A 13,606-nucleotide genomic window follows, 5' to 3' on the forward strand; every position below is an offset into this window, starting at 1 on the left:
AATTTATTGGACTGCTTACTTTTCCCTCTGGCCCTGCCCACTATGAGCATGTGGCCCCCAGAAGGCTACGAGAAGGAAATGCAACCCTTGGGCTGAAAAAGTTCCCTCACTGCTCTCCTGGGGGTTCAGCAAAACCAAGCATACACACCTCAGGACACACACACACTCTAGGGTCTCATGCAGCCAATGAGAAACACTTACCATTGCCCACTGCCTGGCTTTGATCCTCATTTGGGTGTAGCTGCGCTCTTCAGCATACAGGGCACCCATGAATGAGCCAATGGAGGTGCCACCAATCATGTCAACTGGGATGCCAGCTTCATTCAGCGCTCGGATGACACCCACTTGGGAACATCCTCTGAAGCAATGCAAGATGGGAGTAGCAGGGGGAGAGATAAAATGTACATTAATAGAGAAACCAGTCAACCGTAGAGAAAACCTAAAATGGCAGCTGTCAAAAGAAATGTGAGACTCCTCTGGCTGGAGAGGACTTCAAAAGTTAGGCCTGTGGTCAATACACTTTAAAAAAGAGAATTGACACCCAATACATGCTATTTCAGCACAACAAAAAGCATTACTCCAGGACCTCAAGAAGATTATGCAAAACACTCACACGTATAAATTGTGTAAGATGGTGAAGATTTGCACAAAACTATTCTCTGTCCAGGAACCCCACCTGCTAAGCTCATACTGACTGGGTTCAATCTAGGGGAGGCTGGATTGCACAGCTGGATCAGTGGCCGTTGATATTGACATTTGCTATTTAGTGATTTGTTATAAATTGTTGTGTTCTTACTTTAAAGATTGTAAGATTCTTTTCCTCCTATAGCTTTTTTGGTATTTCTTCTCTTCTTTTGTTTGAAAACCACATTCTGAGTTGTGCATAGGGTAGTATATAAATAAATTTCAATCTATAAAAATTAAAAATAATATTGCATTGACTTATCCTGCTAAAAAAGAGGGGAAGAAAGCAACAGCCCTGCTCTCGTGAACACTAGAACCCTTATTCAGCAACTTCTCTGGCTTGTGAGATTTCAGCAGGTGTACAAGCCCTCTGAGCAGAACCTCAAAATTTTGATAAAATCAAATTTGCTGAGATCAACATTCAGAAGCTGAAATCCACACCCAGCACAAGATTCCTAGGCTTTACTTCTCTGCCCCAGCTGCATACAAAAACCCCAGCCCAGGATGCAATTAACTCAGTGGTGCGGAGTGGGGACACTCTGTACATGCTCAGTTTATCCTCCCTAGGTCTTGACATTGAAGACGGACAACAAGGCTAAGCTGTGGTGAGCTTTGAGCCATCCTGGGTCCAAGATAAAAAGAGACACCACACCAGGTTTAACCCAGTTCTTGTGCAATAAGGCCCAAGATAGATACACAACAGGTGCTGGGGTTAAACCTGGGACCTTCTGCAAGCAAGGCAGATGCTCTGCCACTACAGCCGTACCTCTTAAGATTCTAATCCTCATAGCTCCGAATTAAACAGGGAGTAGGATACTGTCTTACACCAAGTCAGTTCTGTGGTCCATCTAGATCAGTATTATCTACACTGAATGACAGCAGCTGTGAATCAGGTAGTTGGTCTATCCTAGCCCTACCTAGAGAAGCCTAGGATTGAGCCTGGGACCTCCTCCATGCAAAGCCACAGCTCTGCTACTAGCTATGGCCCTTCCACCTAAGACAGCTGCCTCATAGAAGGACCAGCCCTGAACATGTCCCTATTCCTCCTCATCCTGTTTTAGAGTAGTCCCAACAGGCCTATTGGCAAGATTGGCCTGGCCCACGCTGACCTCTGGCCTGGCCATGTCAGTGTGCTCCCCTCTGCACCACACACCTCACAGCTTCACAAACAGTAGAGTTGGATAGACACCAAAATCCAGCTTGCTCCCCCCTTGGATAGTTGTTTTCGCTTAGCAGACATGAAACGTTGCAATTTGAGCACAGTTATGTGTTGGGAACTGTGACAGGGAAAGCAAGGGGGGAGAGCGAGGGAGAGCGAGAGAGAGTGCACTGCTTCTGTTCTCTATCATGACAAATTGCAAAAAGGGAAAAAAGAGGTAATTACCATGAAGTGGCTGGCTGGAAGGAAGAAAGAAGAAGAAAGGAAGAACAGAAGAAAGTATCTCAACGGTAATTGTTACCTGAGATGCCTGGCAAAGTTGCCTGTTTCGGGAACATAAAGCAGCAGCCCCCCCCCCATCACCACAGAGAGGCTGTCTTTTGCCTGTCTTATGTGCCGCTGGCTATGGTTCAGCAAGAAAGGAAACCAAACAAAAGGAAAACGCCACAGTTCACTGTGAATGCCAAGTGCCTGTCAGAAACAGGCAGCCTCTCTTTCAGGGTCCAGGAATGGCTTTTAAAACATTTGCCCCCATCTCATCCCCAAAAAATAATAATATGGGGGGTGGGGTTAGTGCTTGCATCTGAGACCGTGTGTGGAGCATGATTCACCAAGCAGAGCAGAATGTGGTGCTGGGTGTACAGGAGTCTGTGCTTTAAATTTTCAGTCTGGGGACTGGGGAACTTTTAGGGGGCAGCATGCCAGGGGTGAGCAGAGCCAGCAAGAAAATAGGTGGGGCAATGAATGCAGAATTTACCTCTGTACAATGGGCTGCCTAAACCCACTCCCCCTACCTCAGTCAACCATCACTTCAGATAAGAGGCATTATCCAAGTCTCAAGGATACATCCCAGCCAGGCAAAAAACATATGGAATAGGAAGCAGGGCCAGAAGGATGTGGGACCTGGAAAGAGTCCCAAGGGTCAGGCAGAGAGGCCTGGAGGTTTAATTTGCCTTCTGGGGACTGAAGTTAACCCTAGTGTCACTAAGCCCAAGAATGTGCAACTGAATTAGCTGCCTCCTGAATTATTCTTCCTCCTGCTTACATGGATTCCATTTTTCTACCCTTCCTCTGTGAAGAATTTCAAATCAGAAACTTCTTCAGGGCAAGGGCTGCAGACAGACCATTCATTTAAAGTACATGGTTTCCCTCAAAGAGTCCTGGGAAATGTAGTTTAACCCTCTCAGAGCTTAGAATTTCCAACCCCCTTAACAAACTAGTGCCTATGATTCTTCCTGGGGAGTAGGGCTTTAAATGTATGGTGCATACACAACCTAGCACTTTGCAAACCTCTATATCGTAGCAATTATAAAGCCTCATTATAAAGCCTCGTTAAGTTCATCAGAATTTATTGTTATGAGCGAGAGAGCATGCATATACACCCATTGGCAGACATGAGGCTTTAACAAGCAGTAAAAAGGCCTGCCATTGTACAATATATGTTTCTATATGTGATTTTGGCTTTAGGTGCGATCCCTGGAACGTAACAGCCACATGTCACAGGCTTGCTGTATATTAAACACAATTTGAGAAGGGCTGCGTATCAGTGGTGGAGCATATGCTCAGAAAATCCCACGTTCAATCTCCAGTGGCATCTCCAGGGAAGGCTGGAAGAGACCTGCGTCTCAAACTCTGGAGAGCTGCTGCCGGTCTGTGTAAACCACTGAACTAGATGGACCAGGGGTCCTAATTTAGCTTAACACAGCTTCCTGTGTACCTCAGGGAACATCAGAGGAAAGGAAACAGCAGAAGGATAGAAGTAACCCTGAGAGCAGGTGACCTACCACACAGGGGTATTCCAAAGACAAATAAGGCGGGAGAGAGAGACTTAAAACAGTTTGTGGGGAGTGCTAGGAAATATGGTCGACAAGATATGAGAAGGCCTTCCAGGTCTTTTTGAGATTCTGATGTTCTCCTGGGTTGATTTCAGGGCCACCCTCACCCCTAATTACACAAAGCTACAAACGCTGTCTCTCTCTCCCGCTCCCATCAGCTTGAAGCCAGAAGGGAAGGAAAAGTGGGATATTTAGAACATTTAACAAAAGGAGGGGAGGTATAAATACACATCTGGGCTGGAACAAATGTGTGGGCGATTTTTTACTTATGGCATTTCTCCCAAACCCTGGAACAATCAGTGAGGGACTTGCAGCTAAGTGTCAGGGGACTAATTACCCATGTGAAAGGAGAGGAGACAAGAAAATTCCAAGGTTCATTGCAATTTAAGGCGGGATGCATCAGCAAACACCCCCCACACCACTTCTGCAAGTGCCGCAACCTCCTCCCCCAAGGACAAAAGGGAATGACATTTACAACCCAGAGCCAGCAGCCCTAAATGATCCTGAATGGTCCACCAAGGATATAACAGGGGCAAACATCACCTCTGCACACGGCATAGTTGATGAAAGACATGGGGAGGCGAATGGGGTGTGCAGAGAACAAAAGGAAGGCATGCAGTTCCTGGAGTCGCAGGAGCCCAGAATTGCCCTTGCATGTCTCAATGCCAGAAGAGACTTCTCCAAAAATAACCTGCACACCAGTACAGAACTCTCCGCTTGCACACAGAGGCACTGTTTAGGATCAGCTGTCATAAAGATGTGTTGGGAGGGATCTGCTAGGTTCAAGGTTGAAGTGTTAATCTTCAAAGGGCTATTTTATTTAATTGTAACACTGATATCCCACCTTTTCCTCCAAGGAGCTCATGGTGGCAGACATGGTTCCCTTCCTCCTCATTTTATCCTCACAAGCAGCTTGTGAGGTAGCTTAGGCTGAGAGACTGTGACTGACCCGATGTTACCCAGTGAGTTTCATGGCTGAGTGGCAATTTGAACCCTGATCTTCCAAGCCCTAGTCCAGAGACTAACCACGACACCACACTGGCCTGAAAAACCTGGCCCCAAGGCACTTTAAAGGGCTATCTGATTCCTTATTCGGCACCTCAGTCACAGAGAACTTCTGATGGGTACTTTTTGTGGTTTCCAGGGATAGAGTCTTCAGTGTGGCAGGCTCTGCACTACAGAACCCATTGCCCTAAGAAGTATGGTGGAAGACACCTCTGCTTTCCATTCAACGTCTTTTAAAGAACTGTACTGTTCCAACAGACCTTGGGAACGTTCCCTTTTTTAAAATTGACAAGCTTTAATGATATGATAGTGATGCTTTTACAGGCTTTATTATTGCGGCATTGTGTATTCAATGTTGTAGAATCATAGAATTGTAGAGTTGAAAGGACCCTCAATAGCTATCTAGTCCAACCCCCTGGAATGTACGCTGCCTTGTTATGTTTTCTATGGAATAATTGTTTGTAAATAGTAAATTAAATTAAAATGTATGAATTAAGTCAATAAATTCGAGCCAGGATATCTGGTAGTTATAAAGGTGGAACCAAACCGGGGGGGGGGGGCCCACACAAAATCCCGCCAGTTGCTGCAGAAGCCTACTAGGGAGCTGTTCTCTAAGCAAAGTCCCAGGAGGGACTGGGAGGTTTCACATTCTCTCAGCCCTCTCCTTTCCTGGTAATCTGTTGCATCCCAAGGCCTTCTCTGACTTCTCACTTCTTCTGAGCAGTATGCCCTGGCATGAAACCCATCCGCATTCCCAATATACTGGTCTGGCTCTTTGAGGATGAGAATCAGTAGGAGGGACGATTATTATCAGTAGGAGGGACGATGATGAGTGGTCAGAAGGAGAAGAGAGGCACCCTCCACTAAGCAAAATGGCCCAATGGATCTGGCAGCCTCCCAGTAGCCCTGCCCCAGAAGGATCTCAAACTGCTTTGGCCAGTCTTACCGAGCTCCGCCTCCTCCAAGCACTAAAGCGACCGCATTCCCTGTCAGGACACGGGCCAGCCGGGAGAAGTCTGAATGTCTGTCCGGAATCTTCTGAAACACCCTCTCGTACAGTTCTTTCTGAAGGTGAGAAAGAGAGAGGTGGTCAAGGCCATCTCAGATCAAGCATACGGAAGAGGGAACTTTGTGTATATTTGAGGAAAGGGAGAGAATAGCTCCCCACTGTTTCAGAAAGAAAATCTCAGGTTGCAATGTACTGTTGTCTTAAAAAAATAAACCCACAACTAACTGAGATAATCAATTTACGTCAAAAGAAAGAAAAACGAACCCCCAAATACATGGAGTTGTATTTAGTGTTAAGTCACAATTCCCAGAGTAATTTAACAATCAATCCCTCTTCCCAGGGGACCCTGGGAATTGTAGCTCTGTGAGGGGGATAGGGGCTCTCCTACCAAGTCTCAGCACCCTTTGCAAACTACAGTTCCCAGGATTCATTGGGGGAAGCCATGATTATTTAAAGTGGCACCACAGTGCTTTAAATGTATGGTGCTTTTTTGGGCCTCTGACACCACCTTATACAATTCTATGCCAGCCTAAGCAACGAACCGCCCAACTACTTAAACACACACCACAAAGTGTGTCGTTTTCTGTTAATTTGGGCTGCAATCGAAATGTTTGCTGAATCATTCACAATACCAGTTTTAACATGAACCCATCCCAGGGAAACCAGCTGTGAGACCAGTCCCCCCCCCCGCATCATCATTACACAACTGCATTTGAACATTCCAGCCTTAGTCAGAATGGATCCCTGGTGGATCCCTCTAGGCCAGAATTGGAGAGCCACTGCCAGTCACACACAAACCACAGGGGAAGGGAGGATCTTTCTCAACCTAACTGGGCGATAGCACTGGCAACTGAACCTGAGTCTCTGCCATGCAAAGCACTTAGCTGTGGTCCCAGCCTAAAGATAAAGTAAGATTCTAGTCCTCGTGGTTCTGAATACAGTGGTACCTCGGGTTACATACGCTTCAGGTTACATACACTTCAGGTTACAGACTCTGCTAACCTAGAAATAGTGCTTCAGGTTAAGAACTTTGCTTCAGGATAAGAACAGAAATCGTGCTCCGGTGGCGCGGCAGCAGTAGGAGGCCCCATTAGGTAAAGTGGTGCTTCAGGTTAAGAACAGTTTTAGGTTAAGTACAGACCTCCCGAACGGATTAAGTACTTAACCCGAGGTACCACTGTAAAGAGGTGGTTTTAAATAGGGATCTAAGAAGCTGCCTTATCTCAAGTCAGAACATTGGTCTATCTAGCCCAGTATTTTCTACACTGACTGGCAGCTGCCCAGGGTCTCACCGAGGGGGTTCTTTCCATGATCCCACCTGCAGACACTGGGGGTTGAACCTGGAACCTCTGGCACGCAAAGCATTTGCTCCAACACTCAGCGATGGTCATTCCCGTTTATTGACAGCATACAAAGTGTTCCACGTATGTCGCTGCAAGTCATCTTTGCAACAGCTACTGTGATGCAGGCTGGTGTTATTAGTGACATATCCCAAAAATGTATTGAGCGGTTCAACTAATGTATCTACTGGGCTTACAGCCAAAATGAGATTTTGCACCTATGCTTCACAGCTCAGTCTTTGCTGCTGTGCACCTTGTCTTGCATCATTCCTAAGCTTTCAACCTCTCCTTCCTCTGTCTCCAAATCCAGCAGTGACAATACCACACATGGACTGTCCTGGCTTAACCCCAATGAAGAACTTGAACTCAGAGTGTGGTTTCTACTCAAATGCTTAATGCTCAGGCTGGTGCGATACATGGGTGAAACGCTGTTCAAAGGCACAAGGAAAGACTTTGATCCAACAATGGCATGCTCCCTGAAACCCTGTTATGAGGGAAAGGGGAGGGGCACAACTTAGTGGAGCCAGCGGTTCTGAGTCTTAGACTGAGCAAGCAGCCTAGCACTTTTCCAAGAAGAAGGAACCAGACCCATCCGTTCCATGCCTGTGCTGGCAGTCCCATGACCTGGGTGACAGAGGGGAGGCATTACTGCCTCCTCAGAGCTGGACGGGACAGGAAGAGTAAAACGCATGAACACACATGAAGGGTGGGACTAGACATGGTTTCTGCTAACTCCAGAGATAGAGCTGGTGGGGCAACAGCCAAGGACGATGAGCCCAAACCAGCCTCTGGCAACTCCAGAGATGAAGCCCATGCCTCACACTGTAGAGGACTGGTGGAGAGATGGGATGAAGCAAGGGAAATCCCCCCACATACTAAGACCTTACCTAGGATCCTCTTTCTTGGGCTATCCCAGCCTGGGGAGAGACCTTCCGAGCCTACTAGATCCTTCCCAGAGTCATCCACTGGCCACTGCTCTTTTCTGTCCTGCCCTTGCCTGATGGGCAACCCCTGCCCTCTTCCACACACTCAGGGTCTATGGCACACACATACACAACGTACACACACTTTTCAGTTACATGAGTAATATTGTCCAAATAAGCAATACAACAATGCTGATTTACTGAAAATGAATTACTGTACTCTTTTATTGAATGCGAATATAGCTTTTTAAACTTGGCAGATTCAGCACTTTTCACCTGGCCTATTTGCCATTCTCTTACACTGGATATATAACCCTAATCACTAACATCTGTCATATAAAATCCATGATAAGCACATCATATATCATTTCTCTGTGTTCTTCTCAGTGCTCTCTTTGCACCTGTTAATAAAAGACAGAACCTACATCAGCTTGAAAGCATGGGTTTGGACCTAGTGATCATCCTAAACAGCAGAGCCACTGAAATTAATAGGCATGGCTATCTTGGATCAATTCATTTCAGTGGATCTACTCTGAACAAATATTGCATAGTAATCCGATATTTTGCAATTTCTTTATTGGTTTTAAACTCAACACACAGCATAGGAACATAACACTGTCAACATTTTTTGCCATGAAGACTGATCCCTACACTTCTTCTTTGGCAATCACTCGTAGCCGAGTAAGACCAAGAACATGGTCTTAACAGTAAGTGACTGTGGAGGCCAATTCTGGATCCACACTTCCTTCCACAGTGGGGACATAGGTTTCCGGGCAGCAGTTGATCATAGTGAGGGTTTGCCAAATGTGCCTTCCTCTTAGCACATTTCTCCCTTTGTTCCTGAGTTCGAGCATCTTCAAAGACCATGACACCTTTGGTAAAGGCTGTTCTCCGATTGGAGCACTCGCAGGCTAGTGTTTCTCTGTTGTCTGTGTTTATACAACATTTTTTTTAGATTTGCCTTGAGAGAATCTTTAAACCTCTCTTGTTTATCACCAGCATTATACTTTCCATTTTCAAGTTTGGAATAGAGAAGTTGCTTTGGAAGACTATAATCAGGCATCCGAACAACATAACAAAGTTGATGTTGAAGAATCATTGCTTCGACACTGGTGATCTTTGCTTCTTCCAGTACACTGGCAAGTGATATGTAAAATTTTTCAGAGATACCATTAATGGAATCTTTCGAGGAGTTGGAGATGGCGTTTATAAGTGGTCCACATGCACGCATGCACACACACACACTTGATGGCTGCTATAATCAGGCCAGCTAACAAGCATACAAAGGGGACCATACGTTATTCAGGAAAAGAGGGTCAATTGCTTCTGAGTACCATATTTTTCGCCCTATAGGACGCACCGTCCCATAAGACGCACCTAGTTTTTTGGGGGGGAAATAAAGGGAAAAAAATTATTTCCCCCCCAGGCGCGGGGCTGGGGCAGCCCGAGCTTCCCCCGACCCCAGCCCCCAAACAGGCAGCTCTCTGCAGGCCGTGGGAGCCCAGCGGTGGCTCCCGCTGCTTGTGGAGAGATCCGCGAAGCCTGGACGCGCTGAGATCAGCGCGCGCAGGCTTCGGGATGCCGGCAACTCTCCCCAAGCAGCGGGAGCGTTCCCGCTGCTTGAGGAGAGATCCGCGAAGCCTGGACGCGCTGAGATCAGCGCGCGCAGGCTTCGGGATGCCGGCAACTCTCCCCAAGCAGCGGGAACGTTCCCGCTGCTTGCGAAGAGATCCGCGAAGCCTGGACGCGCTGAGATCAGCGCGCGCAGGCTTCGGGATGCCGGCAACTCTCCCCAAGCAGCGGGAGCGTTCCCGCTGCTTGAGGAGAGGTCCGCGAAGCCTGGAGAGCGAGAGGGGTCGGTGCGCACCTACCGCTCTCGCTCTCCAGGCTTCAGCGAAAGCCTGCATTCGCCCCATAAGACACACCCACATTTCCCCTTCATTTTTGGAGGGGAAAAAGTGCGTCTTATAGGGCGAAAAATACGGTAATTAAGCAGGAAATAAAACAGCTCATCAAGGATGCCAGGGGGAAGCGGGGTGGGGGGAGTGCAAGGCTTGGTCTGATCGTCTCACACTGTGCAATTGCCTGACATGACAGAAGGCCACCCTAGGGTGGGTGTGGAAGGAAGGGATAGTGATGAAAACACCCCCCCCCCACACACACACATAAGGTCCCAGATTCAGTCCCTCCCTTCTCTAGCAAAAAAGAAGAGGAAAGAGCTTTTACCTGCTTAAGACCCTGAAGAGCACTCAGTCAGAGCAGGCAATACTGGCCAAAGTGAAGATGGTCTGCTCTGTTACAAGGCAGCTTCTTCTGCACTTATGATGCCCACCTTAAGTAGTAGCTGATGGATCAGGCCAAAGATGGCCCATCTAGTTCAGCATCCTGTTCTCTTTTTTTATATATTATTTATATTTTATTAATTTTCCATACATTCATACCACATTACAATTTCTATTAAATTTTCCATTTTTGACTTCCTTCGGCTTCTCTGCCAATCATCCAAATTCTAACTTCTTTTTTTAAATTTTTTTAAAAGATATTTATTAAGATTTTCCAGAAATTACAAAATAGAAAAAACAAAAGAAAAATACAAAAAAAGAAAAATACAAAAATAAAAATAGTTAAAAAACAATTCAATTATCACATATTTTTCATTTACTTATTTCCAGGACTTCCTCACGCCTTCCTTCTCTGTATTCCAGTTCAAATTATTATTTCAGCAAATCCCTCCCCTCTTTCTAATCTTTTCCATAATTCATAATATTCTGTCATCACATTACCTTAATCTATTTTCATCTTATCTTATATATATATAAAAAAAAAACTTAAAGTTTAAAACTTAAATCTTAATTTTTACCAACTTCTCCTACCATAACATTCTTACCTAATTCTTTAAACATTTTTATTAGAGCCAAATAATTTCATTTCAACATTTTCCTAACACTCATCAATTTTATAAAACAGTCCTAATTAAAAATAAAAAATAAGCAATCCAATCTTCATCGAGCGTCCCTTCCTCCTGGTCCCGGGTTTTGTCAGTCCTTTCTATCCTATTAATCTAGCACATTAACCTGGCAATCTTATATCCAAGGCCCTCAAGTCTCTTCCATATCTCGCAACTCTTCTTCATATCCTTTTATTCTTGGGAACTCCAGCTTAGTAATATTTTTGACCCTTTTCAACAAAACAGTCCCTTTTCCATAGTCCAGACCAAACTTGATATAGTATTTAGAGACATGTACCAGATTCCCTTCAAAGTTAAGAGCCCCCAAAGCTCCAGACATCTGACGGCCCCTTTCCAGACTCGAAAAGTCCAAATCCCCCATTTCCAAACCAAACCAGATTTTATCTTTCCAAGTCTGGTCTTTTCCAAGTTCATTTGTCAAATCCAAAAATTTATATGCCTGCTGGGCCTCAGCTCCTTCCGTCTCTGGCGCCCAAGATTCAGCAGAAACCTCTTCTCTCAGCTGTTCTGTCATGGCACGCTCCTGTTTTAATTCCTGGGTGGGCTCCCTATAGTTTCCCACCACCTGTTCAAAGGTTCTGGCCACACTGGTCATCAAATCTGTCTTCTGGCTTAACTGATCCAGTAGGGCATTTATTTTGCAGAAAACACCCAACAGTGCTTCTGCAGACATTGTCTTGCAAGGTCACAAACCCTTTCCCACAGTTTTCTACTGCTCCAGAGAAGCGGACACGGAGCAATGGATCCAAACTACAAGAAAGAAGATTCCACCTAAACATTAGGAAGAACTTCCTGACAGTAAGAGCTGTTCGACAGTGGAATTTGCTGCCAAGGAGTGTGGTGGAGTCTCCTACTTTGGAGGTCTTTAAGCAGAGGCTTGACAACCATATGTCAGGAGTGCTCTGATGGTGTTTCCTGCTTGGCAGGGGGTTGGACTCGATGGCCCTTGTGGTCTCTTCCAACTCTATGATTCTATGATTCTATGATTCTATAATCAGTAACAGCTGCAAGCTCCCAAAGATTATACAATTCCACAGTTCCCCTCTAGGGGGAAAAGCTTCTGGTTGTTCTTTCTCTTAAAAACAATAGCAACAAAGTCTCTTTTTTAAGATATTTTGTCCATATTTGTTCTTTTTAAGATGCGAAAGGAGGCAATGGAGTCACTATGTTTCTCTTCTTATAACTATCTGTCAAAAACATTTGTTTCTGGTCAATGAGCTTCAAACGTCAATCCTGACACCCCGCTCCAGGATCAGGACGATGGAAAATTACTTTGCTTTAGATTCACTTCTGCAGGTTTAAATAGCTCAAAAAAAGAAAAGAAAAGAAAAGAAAAGAAAAGAAATCCCCCTTCTTCTCCTGCTACCGAAGAGGGGTTCAGCGATTTTAAATGATGAAAGTCGATCCTTCAAAGGTGATTTTTAAAACTCTAGTTTGCTTTGACTTTGCTTTGTTCTGGCTACAGGGAAATGGAAGGGTGACTTCCTGTTTAGACCTTCCCGTTTCAGTACCAAATTAAGGTGAATTTTTAAGTCCAAATTCCTTTCTATTTCACCAGTTCGCCAGTTCTTATTTAAAGTCCAAATATTTGATGTTCCAGTACTCACGGTTGGTTATTTTAGATGCCAATTTGTCCCAGGAAAAAGGCAGCGCTCTCCGGCAACGGCTATGCGGCTTCGCTCCGCAGAAAAAGCGATTGACTCACAGCAATTTAAATGTTTTGTTTGTAAACAGAACATGTTTCATTCATAATTTTTATAATTTATACAAAATACAATACATAAAATGATAGGAACATGATGCAATATTGTTGAAGAAGAAAAACATAGAATCATGGAGCTAGGAGGGACCCCAAGAGTCATCTTTCTAGTGCAACCGCCTGCAATATAGGAAACTCAGCTAAAGCATCCATGACAGATGGCTTTCCAACCTCTGCTTGAAAACCTCCAAGGAAGGAGAGTCCACAACCTCCCGAAGGAGATCCCTCTTCCATGTATTATAAAAAGTAAACACTTATTTGACCTGTTATTTGATACAGAGGGGGAAACCTACGGATACAGTCCAAAAGGTGCACAAGGATTTCTGTATATATGGGAGGATTTTAAAAAGCAAGCGGTCCTCATTGACCTGATCAAAAAGATATTGTAATCCAGAGGAGCCCTGGCTGCCTAAATAAAACACTATAGCCCCACATACTCTTACCTGGGTGTAAGGCCACTGAACTCAGTGTGGCTTTCTTCTGAGTGTACAGTTATTTACTAGATGCAAGTGAGCAGCACTAAACGACCCTGCTTGGCTAGGCGCTGGGGTGGATTTCACCCCATGACTTGCAGAGCTGAGCCAACATTGCCAACAGGCCCTGCGCCCCTCAGCAACATCCAAAGGCCCTGCTCTGCTAGGCGCTGGGGTGGATTGCAACCTGCGCCTTGCAGAGTCAGCCCCAGGCTGCCACTGGGCCCAGTACTGGATTTCCCCCTCCCCCCCCCATGAAGCTACCTACCAGCTTGGGGAGGCTCCGCCGGGAGAAAACCCGTCTGGGGCAACGAAGATGGAGGTGGGCTGAACACCAGCTACGCATGTTGAGCCATTCCACGGTCCGGGAGGGAAGGGGGCCATCCTCCCTGTGAAGTAGGATCAGCTGTTTCTGGGCTCGGACAGCCGTGTTCTCCAGCATCCGCTCCAG

General features: G+C 45.7%; 1 protein-coding gene across 1 annotated transcript in view; it reads right to left on the bottom strand.

Annotated features, from left to right (window-relative positions):
- LOC309523895 (patatin-like phospholipase domain-containing protein 7) overlaps nt 1–13,606 on the bottom strand; it is an 87,818-nt gene continuing 74,212 nt past the window's right edge. Inside the window, exons 32-34 of the mRNA XM_082208121.1 lie at nt 13,424–13,606; nt 5,630–5,748; nt 1–358 (exon numbers count right to left, since the gene is read on the bottom strand). Of these exons, the coding sequence (XP_082064247.1) occupies nt 16–358; nt 5,630–5,748; nt 13,424–13,606 (645 nt within the window). The 3' untranslated portion in view covers nt 1–15. The remainder of the gene's footprint in view (nt 359–5,629; nt 5,749–13,423) is intronic.

Source organism: Podarcis vaucheri (genome assembly GCF_965113315.1).
Source record: "Podarcis vaucheri genome assembly, chromosome: Z".
Taxonomy (NCBI): domain Eukaryota; kingdom Metazoa; phylum Chordata; class Lepidosauria; order Squamata; family Lacertidae; genus Podarcis; species Podarcis vaucheri.